General features: G+C 33.8%; 1 protein-coding gene across 1 annotated transcript in view; it reads right to left on the minus strand.

The window, feature by feature from the left end:
* Positions 1 to 813: 813 nt before the first annotated feature.
* The window catches only part of LOC136976768 (choline/ethanolaminephosphotransferase 1-like), a 62,589-nt gene continuing 41,441 nt past the window's right edge, over positions 814 to 21,961 (minus strand). The window contains exon 9 of the mRNA XM_067272134.1: positions 814 to 3,460. Within this exon, the coding sequence (XP_067128235.1) occupies positions 3,457 to 3,460 (4 nt within the window). The 3' untranslated portion in view covers positions 814 to 3,456. The remainder of the gene's footprint in view (positions 3,461 to 21,961) is intronic.

Consider the following 21,961-nt stretch of genomic DNA (forward strand, 5'->3'; position numbering starts at 1 on the left):
GACATAATAAGTTCCCTGCTCTTATAAAGGATTATGCCATACAAGACATTTTACAACACTGATAAGACTAGCCTATTTTATAGCTTACTGCCTGACAGAACTTTGAATGTTTGTGGCAAAAAATATCTGAAGGCAAACAAAGCAAGAGGAGAATTACTGTATGCTGTGCTGCAATGCAATGAAAGTGATGAGCTTGAACCAATAGTCATAGGAAAAGCAAGTAATCCCTGCACCTTGAAAAATGTTTACACTTTACTATGCTGCAGTATATACATCAAATGAGTGTATGGATAAATAGCCAGTTGTTTAAATTTTTTCTGCGGGCATTTGATGGAAGAATGACTACTTGTACACAAAATGCAACATTCTTTGTGTATCAATGTGCAGTACAGCCATCTCATGTGTCATTAAAAAACATGAAAGTAGTGTTCCTTCCATCAGGATGTACAAGTCAATTTGGGCATTATAAAAAATTTCAAGAATGAGAATCACAAAAGATTAGTACAAACAAAAAAGTTTTGATTTAAAATTAAAAATTATTTTGATTACACCAACAAGGATTAATATTTTTCACTTGAATATGTAACAAATAGTCTTCTTTTGATATATATTTTCATATTTGCTTTGCTAGTTTAAAATTATCATTATCATAAAATACAAAAAATATAAAAAGTTACATAAAATGCTAAAGCTTTTTATAATGTAATATTGATTAAATATCATAATCACATTTAATCAATATATATTCAAAATTTATTTTTAACCATTATGAATAAAACAAATATAGAATATATAAAATTATGACAATGGCTCTTATTATAGTTAAAGATTACAATACCATAACAAAAGATCAAATAAAAAGTAGGTTTGCAAAAAATAGTGCAAGACATTTGATGACAATGAGTTAGCGGCACCAAACCTCTTTGTGTGTTCTGATCAAATAATAGTGTTAGCTTGTTGCTATTATTTAACATAATTGTTATGATAACTAGACTACAGAACAGAACAAAATGTTCATAATGGAAAGCTTTATAAGAAGAAAATTTACCAAAAATTATAGCAATGATTTATATGCAAAACCTAAATCATCTGGCTTATAAAGTTTTATATTTACAAATTTTTCTGTGTATAAAAGAAAAAAGTTTCAAACATTCTCTCTAGAATCTATAATAAATAGATGTTCCACAGATTTGTATTTCTTGCAATACATAGTGAGGCAGTAACATGTACAACTGGTTCGCAAAGTTGCCAAGTCTGACTCAACATTATCCAATTTCTCACACTACTTCTCATGAATCCTGTTTTCATTTGAATTACTAATAGTTTTGTAATAGGTACATTATATGTTTAGGCCATTTGTGATTTATTCTTGATTTTTATATGTTCTGCTAATAATATAGAAGAAACAATTGATTTTTTTTAACTTTAATTATATAATATAAAAGTTTAATGTATATTTAAGATAATTATAAAATTTTCAACCATTTGCAGTTCACAGTTAAAAGTAAATAATTTGTTACAAAGAGGTGAAATTAATTTCACATTCTTTAACAATATATAAAACACTTACATTCAATGAAATGTAATGACAAAAATATAAAATACCAGATAAATAAATGTAAAGTTTGATTATCTTAATTAAGTAGTAATTTCAAGAATCTTAAATGTTTTGTAAATTTAAGAAACTAAATTATTTATAATATATATGGCAAATTTAATCTGAATTCTTAAATGTACTATACAACATTCTTCATGTTTCAATTACAAATTTAAAAACAATAACACAACTTTACAAAGCAAAAAATACTTAGTATTCTGAATATTTCAATGAATTTCCTTCCTCAAATACTCCGAACAAACAAAAATTAATGTTTATATTTTAAAATTAATATGTAAAATAAAAAGTTTACTCTGATTTGATCTAAACTTTTACAAGAAACTGCAGTAACTGCAAGGCTGTTTTATTCTTTTGCAGAAAGTTCATTGCAGTTGGACAGATCTGTTAAAGAGCAAATGTAGGCAAGGAATGAGATATAGTGCATTCTCCCAAATAACTTATGACAAATCACAAAAATCCAAATAAGATTCAAACCTGGATCCTTCATTAGCAGAAGAATTTTTTAACACAAATCATCAAAGAAACATTTGTTTTTCACATATCAATTTGAACCATACATCAATTTTTGCTTAATGTCTGAAATTGATATAGAAATTGAACCGATTTATTAGATACACAAGAAACAAGAATACATTTACACCTTAAAAATTAGCAAACATTCACTTAATGCATATCAGCTAACTTTGTTGACCATATTCAATGGTCATCATCAAGTATCAAACATGCAAATCTTAAACAACATTTAAAAACAGGAGTTGTGCTTTAATTAATGGTATTAATTAAAATACTATTAAAATAAATTAATTTAAAATATGGTTATAATATTACTTAATTATTATACGTGTTTGTATGAGGTCTATTTTGTGGGAAACTTGACAGTGATTGCCACACTTGGAAGAGAGTATCCTGATCAGATGAATTAGTCATGATAATTTTAATTGTATAGTCATGTTTCCTCAGGGCCAGACTTAGGGAACACAAACATACAGTTAAAAAGAAGCCATCCTCCTCAGCTTTAGCAATTTATGCCATAAATGAATCGGTCATGGTAAATTGGCAGGAGGACAGAATTGTCAAACTGTTAAGAAACAGATACAGCCTCAAACACATGGAAGAATTGGAAATTCATAAATCAACATAGCAGGGGAGATTTATTAACTTTAAAGATCAGGTTTCTCTCTCCCAAGTTGAGTTCCCTACAAAATAGACCTCATACAAACACATGTAGTAATTAAGTAATATTATGACCACGTTTAGAATATAATTTATTTTAATTGTATTTTAATTAATACCACCACCAAAGCACAGCTCCTATATTTAAATATTGTTCAAGATTTTTATGTTTGATACTTGATAATGACAATTAAATATGGTCAACAAAGTTAGATGATATACATTAAAGTGAATATTTTTTATTTTTTAAGGTGTAACAAAAATTGTTTGTTTGAAATTGCTAAATAAGATAAATTAGCCAAAAACATTCAGAATGAAATTTTTTTTTTTTTGCTTTTTTGAAGTGCATTACCTATTTTTTTTTTTTTTAATATATACACTATATTTATGGATTATGATATTTAATAAATGGCAGAAAAGTCTTAGATATTAACAATTATCTAACAAAGCAGTATTTCAATTCACAAATTCAATAATTATTGAATCCTTATCCATATTATAACAACTGATTATACTTGAAATAAATACAGTATTACATAACTTCTGTATTACTATCTTTCGTAATGGTTTCTGAGGAAGACTGGATTTCTACTAATGCTGGTCCCAGAGGATATGAATGTTGATAGGGTGATGGCTGTTCATTCAACAGGTCTGCTGTTTCAGGGTCATCTAAAAATCATAAAAGGAGAGTTTAGAATTTGTGCACCCTATCAACATTCATAAATTATTTTTTTTTTTATACATTTGTTCAGTTAAAAATTAATCAAAATGTCTACAAGTATAAATATTTAAAATTTTTTAAAAATAAAAATTTTGTTTAATACGTTGACAAAATTTTTATCTTCAAAATGCATTACATTCTCATAATTACACAAAGTAAAAATTAATTATTAAGTAAAAAACATTTTCTACAGTGCACAACTGCACAACACAACTGCACAAAGTATTTGTGAAAAAATTTATTTAAAAAGATGAATTAATAATAATTTAAATTAATTTACTAGAAATGTAAAAACTTAAGAAATATATTATGTTCAGTAATAATTGTTTATTTGTTTAGTTATGAAAATGCAACACTTGGGCAATCTGCTTAGGGGGATGCCTTCTGGAAGGTCTTTTTAAAAGTCTATAACGCCTAAATAGGGGCCAGTTTGGTCCCTATTTAGGTGTTATAGACATGGAGAAAACCAGAAAATTCCACGTGTCCAGCCCATCTGAGCGAGTTGTGAACCACCTTCAAACTCTCAGTATTCAGGGAACAAAGACTGCTTGGTCACTGGTGGGCCTCAGTAATAATTACTTTTTACTTTCCAGTTGTGATGCACACATAAGAGAAAGTATTGGAATTGTGTCAAATTTGACCTTTGCTCATGTTTTGAAACCCTGAACTGCAAAACATAAAAACAATGGGAAAAAATTCTGTGGGTATGAATGTGTTGGCATCTACTTTGTTTAATATCTTGGGATGGGGGTAATGATAAAAAAAACAAAATTTGGCATGGTAGCTTGTGTTTAAAGGCCATCAATGTTATTGAATTTTGATGCTTGAAGATTAAGGGAATGAGGACATAAAGGGGTGTCGTGTCATATCTCGAGATTGATTGGACTTAATGAAAATGTTATTCGTTATTAGCATTTACAGTTTTTTTTATGAAACTAGTTACTATCAAATTAAGCCTTTTGCCACTTAAAAATAACATTTTATATTTTTAATTATTATAATCACAAAACCTATAAATAGATGGTGCATTACACTATTTTATTTATTATAACTAAAAATATACTGTAAAAGTTATTTTTTAACAACCAGGAAAGTTATGCATCTCATTGCTGAATTTTTTGAGTTTGGAATCATAAATCAGAATTCTGTAATTTGATTCTTACTGTTCATTATAAAGTTTAATAGAATCATTCTTTTCATATCAAAGAAAAATAAACTGATAAAAAATTTAAACATTTTTAAACAAATCGAATAAAATGATAAAATTGCTGGCTGATTTAGAAATGCTACCTTGGAGAGATGTAAGATTTCACTATTGCCATACGAGATCAGGTCCTAAATATAAAAAACTACAGGAAGTGCAATTTAAAAGACAATACTCACAGATGGCATTTGTAGGAAATGCCAATCAAGCATGAAACTATACAATGTATCACACTGGGTTTCAAGCTTTTAACCCAAACTGACTACTTACATTGACAAAACCAAGTAGTAAGTATGACACATCAAAAGCTTGTGCACAAATACATACTACACACCCAGCAACCTTCTTATAAATACACACTTTGGACAGTCACAACAACAACAACAAAATATACCATGACCATGCCATAATCACAGACAAAACAGTCCATCAAACAGACCAAACAAAGCTCACTGACAAATAAAACAAAATCATATAAACAATGCAGAAACTGGATAACAATGTAGAAGAACAAAATAACCAAAACAAAAAATTATTTAATGAGAGACCAAACATTTTCAATAACTTTAGCTATCATCACCAGGTTAAAATATGTAGAACTCAAAAAAGAACATAGGTGAATCATATGAAAGGATGTTTGATATATCTCTTACAAGCTCTGAATATATTTAGCTTCTCAAGGTGTATGAGAGATGATTTCATTCTGGTTGCTTGAAATAGTTAAACTCCAAAAAATATGGTCCTAAATTACAAAGATAGCAACACCCTCTTTTCAAGCTTGGCAATGTCTAGTATTTATTGCAGGACTTCAAATATACATAACATCAACAACCATTCAGATGAATCTTCCTTTAAATTACAACATTCAATTCATTTATGTTCATTTTCTGTACTCTGCATATTTTACACTGATGATGATGGCTAAAGCTAATATTTGTTTTCTCATTAAATTTTTTGTTTTATGCTGGAGTTTTGGTTATTTTGTTCCTCTAAAACAAAAATCCCATGCATCATAGACACAGCCATTCCAAACAGCTACAAAGTATTTATTTTGTAGCTGTATTCATAAAAAATTTTCAAGTGTTAGTAAATACTCTAAACTCACCCAGCAAATAAAGTGTCCACGAAGAACGGATACTAATGTACTACTGCAATTGTGTCTGTAGTTATTGCACAAGTATCAAAGCACATACTAAATGGAAATACAGAAACATTAGGACTTCACAACAGCACATGCTGTACATCATATTTCAGAAAGTTGTCATACTAGACACTTCTCACATATTCAGGAAATTCTTAAACACAGATACATATATGAAAGTATGTAATGATGATAATAACTTGTTCTTTAGTTATCTCTTGACCTTGATTTGACATTAGGTACTAGTATATAAGCAAAGTTGGATACTATCCACTGACATCCTATAATAATAATAATAATATTACACTAAATACAGACACTGTGAGAGTTTTTCTACAGAAAACAAGAAACATCACAATTACATGAAGCAGTAACTCTAGTAGACTCAAATAACACACCATTAAATTTACACTCACAACATATAAAAAGCATAGACACCATTAAGCAATCATGGGTTCAAAAGGCACTCTACAGCAAGTATCCCTATGACCTGGCCCAGAAATTTGAGGTAACGAGCTGTTTGACAAAACTTTATCAAACAGCTGGTTAGCTCAGGGATGCCTCTCTGGGGAGACGAAAGGATTCTTGATTGTCATTCAGGATCAGGTCATAAATACTAAAAACTACAGAAAACACATACTCAAAGATACAACACTCACAAATGACACATGCAGAAAATGTCATATCATGCCAATGTGAGATAAGCTGGGGGCTATAGGGGGAGTGCCCTATTAACCACTTAATCGGCACTGGTTGTTAAAACTTGACCTCAGAGTTGTCGGATAGCAATAAGAGGGCAAAATCGAGTGGTGAGGGAGGTGAGCAAGTGGACAGGTGTACTTGGATAGACAGGAGACAAATTTAACATATAACAAAATAAAGGTTTATTAATTGGCTAACTATAACATACATGAGGCTACTCAGAGTTGAAAGAATAAACAGGTTATATGACTAAATGCAGTTAGTCTATTGACTATTTATAAAGGAGAGCGACTAATTTACTATCTACGCCACGTCCCTTCTTTCTAGATTGGAGAGAGAGTTTACAAGTTTCCTAGCCCCTTTAAATACCTCTCAGGCGTAGTGGAGAGTTGATATGGTGAATGTCATCTGTATGGAAGAGTCATAGCCGCTGATTGTCTTCCAACCTGTGTCTTCTCCTTTCGTTGGATGCGGTCCATTAAATGTCATCGCAATGTTGCGGTCCATTAGAAGTGTCTTCTCCTTTCGTTGGATGCGGTCCATTGTATGGAATGCAGTCCATTGTATGGAAGTCCGGGAGACAGAACGCGCACAGTTATCAAATATAACTTCCAGTTCAATCACTCGCCCTGAGCTTCCAGTAACTCTCACTTTTATCTCATTGTCGTGAGAAAGGGGGTCATGTGATCATCAAATGTTCACAATAACGGTGCATTCTTGACACCTGTGTGTCAACTTTCCCATCTCATTGTTATCACAAACGGTGATCTCTGATCTGATTCTCACAAGGAGCGTTTTTTCTACAGGATTTGTTTACAATTAAATTTCTGACAACTGCGTTAAATTTGCGGATTTTATGCCAAAAACTATACAACACATCACTTCTGCTTGCAAGCTCTTGGCACAGACAGATTATTTACGTAGACATAATCAAATAGCAAATATAATACACCAAGAGCTTGCAAACAAACACAAATTATTAGACATCCATGAACCATACTACAAATACATTCAACAGACAGTATTGAAAAATAACATACACAAAATGTACTATGACAGAGCCATAATCACAGATAAAACAATTTACCACAACAGACCAGACATCACACTCATTGACAAACACAATAAAATCACATACATTACAGACGTATCTATTCTAAACACTCATAATATACAAAACACATGCACTGAAAAAATCAGCAAGTAAACAGAGCTTGCCCAGGAAATAAGGCATCTGCAGAGGATGGATAGGGTGCTTATTGTACTTGTCATTATTCTCTCCTTTACAGATGTCATGCCACACACACTACACAAAAACCTCAGAACATTAAAAATGAATAGAAACACATACATCACACTACAGAAGACCACTATATTGAATACATGTCATATTGTTAGAAAATTCCTGAATACAGACACACACACTGACACTCTTATTTAATTTTTGTCGTTTTAAAATTACTATGCTTTGACTCTGGTCCAGCATAGTACACAGCCACTGACATCAACTGACAAAATCCAACATAATAATAATAATAATAAACAACTGAGAGAGTTAAAAACATGAATTTGATAAAGGATATTTGCATTCATTTTAAATCTAATTCCAAATTTCTTAGTAGTAAATATTAGAAGAATAAAATAACTAAATACAGTCGAGTCCGCATAAGTTGTCATAGAAACTCTTTGCTGTTTGATATATATTTTATGTAATACATAAAGTAAATAAAAATAAAATAAGTATGACAATAGACTGAAATTACAAAAATGTTCTGACTTACTTAAGCAAGATGACAAAATATTATATCCTCAGATTTCATTGGTTATGTGATATGTTTACATATAAAATATTTTTAAGTAAAGACACTTCTTTAAACTTACTGATCCATTATCATTTAAGTAACAAATCAAACACATTAAATTCTGAAAAATTTCATTTATACTTGTTAAATACTTTATTATGTAGCTAATATACAAAAAAAAAAAAAAATAAAATAAAATATCTAAGTATATTGGTATTAATTATATTTTAACAGCATCCATAATGGGCATTACATCCTAACATCCAATTTTATTTAAATGTTAACAGAAAAAGACTATTTCAATAGCAAAATATCTTAGACGAAAAGTAAAATAATTGTTCTTATATGGTTAAAAAGTCCAATATCTGTTTAGGAATTATACATTTTATTAAATTCATAATGGATAAGAATTTATTTACATTTCAAATGAAATAATTACTATTCTAATAATTCTATATTAAAAGTTAATACATCATTAGAGACAAAACTAAATTTTTAAATGAACTTAGCATTAAAGTCGAATCTGACTTTAATTTACAGAATTTGTTCTTATCAAAATAAAGCATTCAGGAAACTTGATATATATTTTTAAGTTCATAAACTTACATTGTTAAGCAGTTTTTAGCAGATGTGTCATAAATACAAAATTTGTATTAAATAATATTTAAATTTTTCTTTTTTTTTTTTTTTAAGAATTGTGCAGATTATAACAATATTTTTTTGTAAATATTTTAAATATAATTTTGAGAACAATAAAGTTCTTTTACATTTAAATTATAAATATTTTAAAAATATTACTTTGTATAAAAAAGATTATATAAAATACATAAAAATTTAAAATTGTTCATTGATTTAGAAATGACAACAATGTAATTATCTATTACATTTCCATACATAACTATATACTAGTAAAGTCATATAAAAATTTCAGTATGCTCAAGCTTATTATCTGATACTTTCATTTTAATATATGCAAATCAGACTATTTTATAACTTTACTTATAGTTTGTTTTCAAGTAAATTAACATGTTACAAGAAATTTAATATAATAATAATAATAGATTATGTAAAGACATTCAAAAAATAAAATAAAATTGAAGTAATATTTTGTAATTTCAATGTTTTTTCATCACAAACTCTTACTGCTGAATTGCATATATTATTTTAGCCATTATTTAAAAAAATAAAATTTCTAAGTCCACAAATATTAAATTTGTAAGATCAAAAAAATATTTAAAATGAAGTCAAGCCACAGTGACTATTCATTAAACAGATAATAATTTTTCTTTAAATAATAATAATAATTAAAGATTAATAATTTGTTTGTTATAATCATAAATATTTCTAGTATTACAAATAACATACTTTTCCAATGAAAATAGAATGCTTTAGTAAATAATTATAAATGCTGTATATTGTAGAAAAATATACAATATATACATTGAATTCTATAGTTGAAGCATATTTGGCAAATTTTTATGAAATTAAAATCAAATTTTTATGATAAATACTTTTATTTTTAAAAATATATAACTTATTATATCATTGAAGGCTAATACAGTTACATAGCTAAAATATTTATGAAAACAATACAAAAATATTTATATATATATATATAAAATTTGAATAATATAAGCTTATATAACAGAATGTAAAATATAACAACATAAAATTTACCTGATTCTAATAAATATGCCAAATGAACTGCCAGATTATCTATCAAGTTGTAACAAGGTTCCTTTAATGGTTAGAAATAAAGCAATTTTCTTTAAGTAACTAACATTGCATCACATGGAACAAAAACTCATAACTCTCGCTTACCAACTCTGGGCCAATATTTTCTTCCAGAATGTTTGAAATTTAAAAAAAATTAACTTTACTTCTAATTATTAGATTGAGGATGAAAGGATTAACTTATCATCACATACCTAACTGCCTGTCTTTATCCAAATTATTTTATTTCTAATTGTTAAATTAGCTTCATTACAGCCCAATATATAATCCAGCAATTTGTTTGGCATAATGAATGTAAAATATTTAAAAACATGTGCAAAAATAAAACTTATAAAAGCAATTATAAAAATGAGATTAAGTGCAGATTCATTCAGGCAGGCCACTAAAGAAGGCCAAAGATGTTTGTTTTCAAACAATAAATTTACTGGAAAAAGTGAGGAAGATGATCTATAGTGGCTTATTAAACATGTGATTATTTTAAAAACATTAAAAAACATGTTTATAAAAAATGGAAAATATTAAAATTACATTCATGGTTATACAGCATTCATTACAACTAACAGTGAATATTTTCTTCATATATTAAATTTACAAGTCATATTCAATAAACATTTCAAAATTTATGTTCAAGCAAGTTAACTTATGTACTTTTCCAGCTGTGAAGTAGATGATTTACAAACAATCCAAAGAATACTGAAGGTATACTGCATTCCCCTCTATGATAATAGGCATGAACTAGTATACATAGAAGCCACAAGCCAATCAGTTTCAGCATGATTAAAAGAACATAACTATAACATAGAACAAAACAAAATGGTCACAGCATTAGTTTGTTATGCCACTAAGCCCGGGGTGATGATGAATCTAGAGGATGCTAAACTAATCAAGAAAGTTTATGATGAAGAACGCATTAAAACCGTGGAAATCTGGAAGATTTATAAAGTATCCAAAGACACAAACTGAATCAATGCACAGAATTGTGAGGCATTGTCGGCTATGTGGCAAATATTTTATGACCATAAATGGGGAGAATGAAGCGAAAATCTAATATCTACATAATTTTATAAATGTTACTAAGAAATTGATCTCAACCAATAATGATCATTCATTTTAATTTTGGAACATGTGTCATTAAGCATAATAAAGCAATTACATAATTTAAAAACATTCCAATATGTTTTTAGAATGTTGAGGCATTCCATTTTTTGAAAAATAAGAAGTTCCAGTTAGATGTGAAGTAGACTAGAAAATGTAGTCAAAAATGTTTGTAAATCATCTACTTCACAGCTGGAAAAGTACAAAAGTTAATTTGCTTGAACATAGATATAAGTTTCAGCTTTTGGATAGTGCAATTTCAAAATTTCTAACTATACATATTATTTAAACTATACAAAAAGAATTATATTAATATATTTTTATATTAAGTATATTCAATTTCATTAAAATCATTATTTTACAATAGAAAGATTACAAATGAACTTTATATAAAAAGTTTTACGTAGTTTCAATTATTTACAGTGTAAATACCAAACTATTACTATGAAATTTTAAATTTAAAAAAATATAAATTGCTATAATTTTGTATTTATATTTTTTTAGGAAAATTTTTAAGTTTATAGTATAGCATTAAAACAAATAATGCAAAAAGTGGAGTGGAAGATAAATCTCGGAAAACTTTGAAAACATTTTTCCAATATATCTTCAAGTTACATAATATTTATTATTCAAAAATTATAGTTCATTCAGATAATTTTAAGAAAATTCAGTTCAAGAAATAAGAAATAACCTATTGTTATAATGAGTTCACAACTCATTAGTAATTCTGTATTATTATAGAAAGTTAAAAATCAACTTGATTTTTTTAAAATTACACAAAATGTTTTGTATAAATTACAATGCATATGTACACTTCAATGTTTTTCAGAAAAGTAATAAATCAAATAGCATTTCCTGAATTAGTATAAAAGCATTCTTTTGAATCTCAGTGTTCAGAGAGAGCAGGGATGCAGAATTTTTTCAGGACCCAAAATTTCCCTAAAAATTATTGCACACTGGCATACAAAAGAAAATAACTTATAAAGTAATAATTACTACTACACAGTTTGAAAAATTCAAATTAAATCATACAAATAATTAAATAGTTATACCTTATAATTTGAAGCACAACACTAGAGTGATAAACATTTTTTAAATTATTTTGCTTTAATTTAATCAAGTGTCAGCATCATAGGATGGTGTATAGAATTAAAAACTTGATTTTATAATGTTGATTAAAGAAAATAAAATTGAAGTCATTGCTAACATGACAAATGACCCATTTTTAGCATGAGGTACTAATTAATGGATTTTTTTGACTTCCAAAACTTGTAAAATTTCATTACAATGACATAGTTGAGTAATTTTTTCCACCACTAATTGACATAGCTGGAATGGAGATGAATCACAAAGCAAACAGCTAATTTCAATGAAGCAAGATTAATATGGCAGATCTTTGAAGAATGTGAATTAAGAATATTGGAGATGCTAAAAATATTTAAGGCAACATTAAAAGGAGATTGCATTAATAACAAAGACCACGAAGCACTGTCAACCACATGGAGATCATTATAATGGATCACATGGAGATCATTATAATACCCCTAAGGAATATGGGGGTTACCATACATGCAAGAAAACTACAACTAATTGCCCTAAAATTGTTTTTTCTAAAACTTATCACACAGTTAAGTACTCTTCAGCAATTCAAAAGACCATATATTTCAATGAAACAGAAAATGCATTTTGGATGTCATACCCCTTGTCAGTTCTCTTTACAAATATATAGCAATTTTCGAATAAAAACTCAAGATAATTCTGAACCACTCACTCAATATATTATTATAAATAATATTAAATAATGCAATAAATAAAATATTTAATAAAAACAAAAATATTGCTATTGGAAACAATATATTATTAAATGATAATATAATATATAAACTAGAATGTAACTGTACACCACTAAGTTTTTATATAGGTGAAACAAAGAGATTGTTGAAAACTAGAGTAGTGGAGCATCTATGGACAATCAAATAATTATAAAAATTCAGCAGTAGCAGAGCATTGTGTAAAAGCACAATGTGAGATACTAAGCAATACTGTAAAAGTTTTGAAAAAAACGGAAAAAATATTATGTAAAATGAAAACTATTTGAACACTTATGAAGGGATGGCATAAAGTTGGAATCACCAATTTTGATCAAACTTGGTAAAAATATGATACATCCCCAATGACTGACATGTGACAAGCAGTAAAGTGCACTACTAAAAATTAAGAGAGAAAATTGAAGTTGGAAACCATACAATCACTTAAAACCTTTAGCATTTCTATCATTTATAGTGGTTGGTGGTGGCTCTGTGGGGGCACACCAGTGATGCAATTTTTTTTTATAAAACTATAATTTTCACTTTATTCTCAGTACTTTTAAATTTATTATATTGTCAGAAATAAAAACTGATTTACAGTCAAACCTAGAGCTTTGAATTTAATTCCTTCCTAAAAGTTGTTTGAAAACAGATTTGTTGTAAAACCAAAACAAATTTTCCCGTAAGAAACAATATGAAATGGTCCATTCCTGACTCCCAAAACAAAACCTGTTTTACCTTTAGCTGTATTTTATGCATAAAAATGCCTATAAAGGCAATATATTATTATTTTATCTATATCTATTCCACAGAGTGTATTAGTACAGCAGTTACAAACTTTCAAGAGAGATAGAGTACACATAAACGATGGGAAATCACATAGCAATGCACAATTGGAAACACTTTCCTGGTGCGGTAGTGACGATACAAAACACAAGAAAGGAAGGACATGAACAGGGTGAGGAAACATGTTTTATTATTCTTAGTACATTAAAATTCCAGGACATCTTTGGCTGGTGTATGTGATACGTCAAGGCACTGGTGTACGAAACTCCCATTAACAGTACTGAGGAACTTGTTGCGTGCATTGTGGCAGCTGCTGGGGATGTCCGGGACATGCCTGGTATTTTCGGCAATGTTAGATCTTCAATGCGCCAGAGATGTGAGGCCTGCATTACAGTGTGGGGTTGTAATTTTGAACACCTTCTTTGATTTTTGCTGTACTAAGAATAATAAACATGTTTTCTCACCCTGTTCATGTTCTTCCTTTCTTGTGTTTCGTATTGTCACTACCATGCCAGGAAAGCATTTCCGACCATGCATTGCTATATGATCTCCCATCATCTAGATGTACTCTATCTCTACTGAAAGTTTGTAACCACCATACTGATACACCCTGTATATATAAACTGAAGTGCCAAAAAATTAGAGACAGCAGCACATGCAATGTTGTTACCTTCTACCCACGGAAAAAGCTTTGAGATGGAACATTTGCATTTGACACTAAAGGTATGATATTTATTGATTGTGTGTGAAATGCTATAAACAGACTCAACTCTGACTGCCTGCATGAAATACAGTAGAGAGTCGTTTATCCAAATCAATTGAGGACTGGGGTTGTTCGGATAACCGATTATGTACAAAAAATATATTAACGTGTCCGATGTTGAAAATTTTCTCCGTTGCATGTCACTTCGTGTTGAATTTGTAACTAAAGAAAGATATGACACCCGAAATGCATTTTCTGTTTCAATAAAGTCTATGGTCTTTTGAATTGCCAGTTTTCCTGTGTGTTGCCAGTTTTGGAAAAAGCAATTTTATGCTTGTACTGTACATGAATATTCTAAATTTAACCAAACAATAAGTCATGCAAAACCTAACCAATAATCTGTTTAAAATATATATTTATTAACATCTTATTTTGTATACAGTAGAGCGTCGATAAGTGGAACGTCGGTAAGTGGAATGGCCGGAAAGTGGAACGATTTTCAGTCGGACTGTGTCGTGCTGAATCGAATGTTTTTGATACTAAATTTACTTCTAAAGTATAATTTTCATGTTTTTTATATTCTTTAATATATTTATTTTGTTTGTACAAAATGCAAAAATAATTTTTAACGATACGATAGCCTCGATTATTATAAAAATTTTCGTTAGGCTTAAAATCGATGAAAATTCAACACGAAGTGACACACAACGGAGAAAAATTCAACAGGAAGCGATACGCAATGGAGAAAAATTTGAACATCGGACAGGTTAATGTATTTTTTCGTACAAAGTTGGAAACTGGAACAAATCATTAACTGGAAGGACCCCAGTCCCCAATTGGTTCCACTTTTCGACGCTCTACTGTACTTTCATATTTATATGTTATAATATATGAGCCATTCTTTTTGAAAGTAGTACAAGTCCTTTTATTCATACATTGAAATATTTAAGGGTTTGCATTTGAATTAATAAAAAAATGTTGGAAAACATTAATAAATTTGGGTAATATTTTTAAAACTATAAACTCGTTAAAGAAAATAAATAATTTTTTAGCTACAAATGGCCTTGCACCACTTTCAATAATAGCAAATTATGAAAAACATTAACAATATCAATTTTTAATTTATATTTTAATCGAAGTTGGCTTTTCTGGAATGTATTTTTTTAATGAAAAAAATAATTAAAATCAGAATATGTAAGTAAATGAATAATTGATTTTATTAAGAAATATTTTCAGTTTTATTACCGTATTTTACAAACTATAAGATGCTACAGACTATAAGACGCACCTGAATTTTGAAGGCAATTTTTCAAAGAAAAAAGTGCGTCTTATAGTCCGTAAAATACGGTATATAAGAATTTAGGTTAATGTGTACCTAGATAGTCCAAGATACCTCCGGAAATTGTTAGGATGATAACTATAGAGGGTGTTTTTCACAATCCAGTTTTTTTATATGCAAATCAATTAATACATCATTACTGTTTGTGAAGGTAGAGATGTGTACATTTTTAATTTGTCTTGCTGTCGTTTTACTAGATGTTTGCGCCTTTAGAATTTTAATAGAACATTTCAAATATTCACTCTCCTTTTTTTTTTATTTATTTTTAGAATTAATTATTTGCTTCTTTATTGAATTATTTTTCAAATCTAAGAAATAATGATGTCTGAAAATATTTTTTCTGAAGAATTTTGGAGTAAGTGTAATTTATGAATGTTCTTCGTGTTACCTGAAAATGAATATCATAATTTAGGGATTGATAAGAGAATTTCGTCGGATGTGAAATTAGCTGTAAAACTTGGTTTACAGCATATGGAAGATGTTTGTACTAATTGTTCCTGTAGGGTATGAAATCGCCCAGGCGAGCGATTCCCGCCCTGTTTGTAAGATAACAAACTTTCGTGATGGAAGAACCGTTAGAAAAATCCGTTGGCAAAACCGTTGTGGTTTTAAATCGACGATCGACAGACGATTGGCTGTTGGAGAATAGCCGTTGGCCAGATGTTATGGGAACATCGAAGTTGATTGGCGTAGGATTCGAACGCCGGCCACTATATAAGCAGTAATTTCGGCGGGAACAGGGAATCGGTTCCATCGAAGTTCTAACTATCTCTCTCTTTGGACGTTACGGAAACCTGGTGAAAGTGAACTCCAGTTGGTCTATTACAAACTTTTCCTGACTCAGAGGTGTTGCTAATACTAAGTCTGTTAGCAGAGGTCGTAAGGTGTTTTTCCGATGAACTTGTACGGAATATAGTCGGTTGTCACTTGGATTAGTGTTTTGTGCATAATTAGTTGTAACGTTATTTTGTATTTATTTTGTATGTTTGTCTTGTAAATATAAATGTTGTGTTTTGTTAAACCGACTGGGTGTTATTTTGAACATTACTGGCGCAGACTTGACAGGATACTTTGGATTATGTCAATTTATCCTGGATTACACTCCAAAGGATTGGAAGAACTGAGCTATGACAGAGAAGCAGACGTACGTACAGAGCATCACCCGCAATTAGACCCAGGTAAATTATTTGTTTCTCGCTAGCACACAGAGATGCCTAGACGCACGAAATCGCGGCAGCTAGAGGCTAGGGATTGGGAGGATGACGAGCCGGGGACATCGCGTAAGACAAGCGGGTCGGGAGACGACCTCGAAGTACTTAAGATACAGCTCGAGCTTGTGAAAATCGAGGCGGCGAGCAAAGCAAAGACAGAAGCGACGAGAAGAGCGGAAATCGAGTCAAGGCGAGAAGGGTAGAAATACAGTTAGAACGGGATAGGTTATTACAAGGGTCCCGGAATAGTGAGGACGGTCCCGGCAAAGCAAGTTTCAACAACTATGCTCGCAGGGTAAGGGGGCCCTACCGAAAATGCCGGAAGAAGAAGAGGCTGTACCTTCATGGTTCTGCATGGTAGAGGTAATCTTGGAGACTTACGAGGTTCTGACAGAACTGCAAGGGCAGATAGTACTGGGGGTGCTGTCGGAGAAATGTAGGGCAACGCTGACTAGATTATCAGCGGAGAAAGTGAAACACTACCCGTCCCTGAAGGAGTTCATCCTCGAGGAGTTAAGGCTCTCCCCCACCGAATACTTAAAGGGGTTTAGACGGGCGGCGCGCTTTCCAGAAGAAATGTGGCCACAGTTTGCGTCACGCCTGAAAGACCTATATGGTTACTACGTAGACAGCAGGGAGGTGCAGATGGTAGAGGATCTTGTAGAATTGACGGTGGCAGACCACCTAAAGACGCTATTGCCACACGAGGCGAGGAAATACGTCATACTACAAGAAGGAAACGGGTGGAGCAAACCAGCGAATTTAGCTAAGTACATAGAGAAATTTTCAGAAGCGACGGGTGGTGAACTAACGGTAGGCGGGAAAACTGGATGACAGCGGGACCAGCAGAGGAAACCGAAGCCCGTGACACGGAGCGCACCTGAGCAGCCCGCGAGGACTAGCTGTTACGCTTGCGGTAAAACGGGGCACTGGAGGAGAGACTGCCCCAAATGGAAGACGTCCGGCGAGCCGAAACGGGCGAGGTTTGCGGTTACGAATGAGACGCCCTGACCGAACGATCGCTTAGTAGCAAGAGTGACAACCTACGACCAACCGGAGGTCGACGGTTCACTACATAGAGTTAAGTTGGCTTGCGGCGGAAGTTGCCTATCGGCTATGACCGAGATTTCAGTCATAAGGGAGTCAAGAGTACCAGCGGCGATGATAGAAACGAAGGGAAAAATCCAGTTAGTTGGAGCCTTCGGTCACCGGATTGAAGCAGTCTTAGCTATGGTACCGCTTGGGTTGTGGGAGGAAGACCTCAAAGGACCACGGGGGATGGAACTGGTGACGTGTGCCGTGACAGACGAGCTACACCAGTCCTCAGATGCCTGCTATCGGAGGAGGACTACCACACACTAGTAGACCGAAAGGGGAGCCCCAAGGGAGAGAGGGAAAGACGTGTGAGAAACCTAAGGGTGGATACGAGCGAAACCCTCCGGGAGGAGGAACCAGATGCCCACCCGGGAGCAATAGACAGCGGTGGTAGGAACGAGCAGGAAAGAGAAACAGAGTTACGGGACACGCAAGTCCGAGACAAGTCGCTCTCCCGATTATGGGAGGCCGCTAGACACCAGAAGGATGAGCTAGTCATAGAGGACGGGAAATTATACCACCAGGATAATTGGTTTGGCAAACCCATCAAGCAGGTAATACTTCCGCGAGAACGGAGGGCCGAAGTATTAGCCCTAGTGCACGAAACTCCGTGGGGGGAACATTTCGGCAGCTGAAAGATGGCGGGTCAGATTCGCAAAGCTTTCTATTGGCTGGGAATGGCGACCGACATCCAGAAGTACTGCCAGGCGTGTCATAGGTGCCAAGTAAGAGCGCCAGCTCGGGTCCTCGATCGTGCCCCTCTATCCCATTTCAGGTAGTGAACATAAACATGATTGGACCAATCGACTCCCCCGTCATCTAGCGGCCATCGATACGCTCTGTGTTTGATCGATTTATGTACCCGATGGGTCGAGATAGAATGCTTAAGATCGCTGTCAGCGATGGCTACCCTGTACGGCACTGTTATAAATATTTACTCGAACGGGTTTTCCCGAATTGATCTGTTGCGATCAAGGGACCAACTTCACTGCAGGGCTGACTCGAGAAATGGCCCAGATGTTACGAGTGCGAATCAGATTTTCAACTCCAGAATACCCTCAGAGCAACAGGAGTGTAGAAAGGTGGAACCAAACATTTAAAAACATGTTGAGTCACGCCATAGCGGAGAACGGGAGAAAGTGGGATAAGGTCGTTCCCTTTCTGCTATGGGCGTATAGAGAAGTTCCACACAAGATGGCCGACATGTCTCCCTTTGAATTACTGTATGGAAGAGCCCCGGTAGGGCCGCTGGCCATCTTAAAGAAATTATGGACGGGATCGGTAACCCTGCCCGACAGCTTAAACAACAAAGCCGCGGAATATCTGCAAATGTTAGTCGAACAAATCAACACGGTTAACAAGATAGCGTCCAAACACATGGCGGCGAAACATAAGCAATACGCGGCGCACTACAATTTGCAGGCACCCCCCAAAGAGTTTGACATTGGGGACACAGTACTCGTCAGGAAGGTGTACCCAGATAACAAGTCCGATGACCGGTGGGAGGGTCCGGCTGTGGTGGAGAAAGGAGAGTGAGCGGGAAGTTACCGAGTTAGACTAGAGGACGGGAGAACGAAATGGGTCCACGTGGGCTGTCTCCGAAAATATCATAAGCTCGTTCGCGCCGCCGTCGGAGTGGTGTTTCGATTCTGATGCTAGTTTTGGGGGAATTAGTGGAAACGCTGCCGACGCGTTAACCACACGACCGCGGGCTACGGGACGGGCAAAATCGAGGAGATTTCCCAGCATCTCCCGGTACCGGCACGGGCCAAACTACAAGAATTACTAAGGGAGTATAGTTTGGTCTTCGGGAAGAAACCGGGAATGACAGATGTCTTGAGCCACACAATAACAGTCACGGAGGGATGGGTCCCGAAGAGGTTTGCTCCATATCGCATCCCATTAGCACTCCGGAACAAGGTCGACGAGACCATAGACGAACTGCTAGATGCAGGGCTGATACGACCCAGCATGTCGGAATGTGCACATCCTATAGTGTGCGTGGCCAAAAAGGGGGGGGCGGAATGCAGCTGTGCATCGACTATCACCACTTAAATGCTGCCACGATACCTGATCGTTACCCGATGGTACCCTCAGCGGAGTTAATATATCAATTGGCCGAGGCCAGATACATTACCTCGTTAGATCTTTGCAAGGGTTATTGGCAAGTGCTGTTAGAGGAGAAGAGTAGGCGCCTCACCACGTTCGTCACTCACCGCAGCCAATTCAAATGGGAGGTCATGCCCTTCGGCTTGAGAAATGCTGCGGCAACCTTCCAGCGGCTAATGGATACAGTGCTGGCCCCACTCAGGGATTTTGCAGTCGCATACATCGATGACGTCGCGATCTACTCTCGGGGGTGGGAAGAACACTTGTCCCACCTTCGGGCGGTCTTAGAGCATTAAAGGGTGCCGGACTGACGGTAAATGTCGACAAATGTCAGTTCGCTAAACTGCACATACTATACCTCGAACATGTCGTGGGCTCGGGGCAGCATGCACCGGATCCGGAAAGAGTAAAGGCGATAGCCATGCTAGCGCTACCCAAGACTAAGGAACAACTTAGAATAGTTACGGACCACAACCCCTTAAAATATTTAACCCTATCAACACCCCAAAGCGCTAAACTCACACGTTGGGCTCTGGCCCTACAAGGTTATGACATTCAGATAGAATATCGTAAGGGAAAGCTGCACGGAAATGCAGACGCTCTATCCTGGTTGGAGACAGAGGACGAAGTAGGCCGTCAGGCATCGGTCAGATAATGCATCTCTGTGCGCGGGTTATAGCGAGTTTTCCCGGTTGTACTGGACGTAAGAGTCAGTCCACACTAACGGACATTTGTGAAATTGCTGTGTGTTGTTAATGGATCAAACAGGCTTGAGCTAAGCTCAGTTTGATCCTTGGCCGCAGAGGTGTAGGGTATGGAAAGCCCAGGCGAGCGATTCCCGCCCTGTTTGTAAGATAACAAACTTTCGTGACGGAAGAACCGTTAGAAAAATCCGTTGGCAAAACCGTTGTGGTTTTAAATCGACGATCGACAGAGATTCGCTGTCAGAGAATAGCCGTTGGCCAGATGTTACAGGAACATCGAAGTTGATTGGCGTAGGATTCGAACGCCGGCCACTATATACGCAGTAATTTCGGCGGAAACGGGGGATCGGTTCCATCGAAGTTCTATCTCTCTCTCTCTCTTTGGACGTTACGGAAATCTGGTGAAAGTGAACTCCAGTTGGTCTATTACAAACTTTTCCTGACTCAGAGGTGTTGCTAATACTAAGTCTGTTAGCAGAGGTCGTAAGGTGTTTTTCCGACGAACTTGTACGGAATATTATGGTTGTCACTTGGATTAGTGTTTTGTGCATAATTAGTTGTAACATTATTTTGTATTTATTTTGTATGTTTGTCTTGTAAATATAAACGTTGTGTTTTGTTAAACCGACTGGGTGTTATTTTGAACATTACTGTTCCAGTCTGTGTAAATTAGTGTTCTGTGCAGACAGGAAATTCGTAGCAACGAGATGCACCTATTGTAAAAAAAATGGTTCTGCTTTTTGATGGTACTTTTAAAAGCAAGTGTGGGCATATTTCTTGGGGCAACAATATTTTCCGTTCATATGGTACTTGCTGTGCATAGAATGCATGCTAACAGATTGCAGGCCTTGGCGTTTAGTATTAGTAATCAATACATCTATTGATTGGGCAAACTATATACATTTAGTTATGATGACAGCTGTGAATAATGTTTCATCATTTAAAATAGGAGGTCCCAACAAAACTGTGGAAATCGATGAAACCTGTAATATCCAGCGGACAAAAATATAATAAGG

The sequence above is a fragment of the Centruroides vittatus genome, unplaced genomic scaffold (assembly GCF_030686945.1).
Source record: "Centruroides vittatus isolate TY-2023 unplaced genomic scaffold, ASM3068694v2 contig_424, whole genome shotgun sequence".
NCBI lineage: Eukaryota > Metazoa > Arthropoda > Arachnida > Scorpiones > Buthidae > Centruroides > Centruroides vittatus.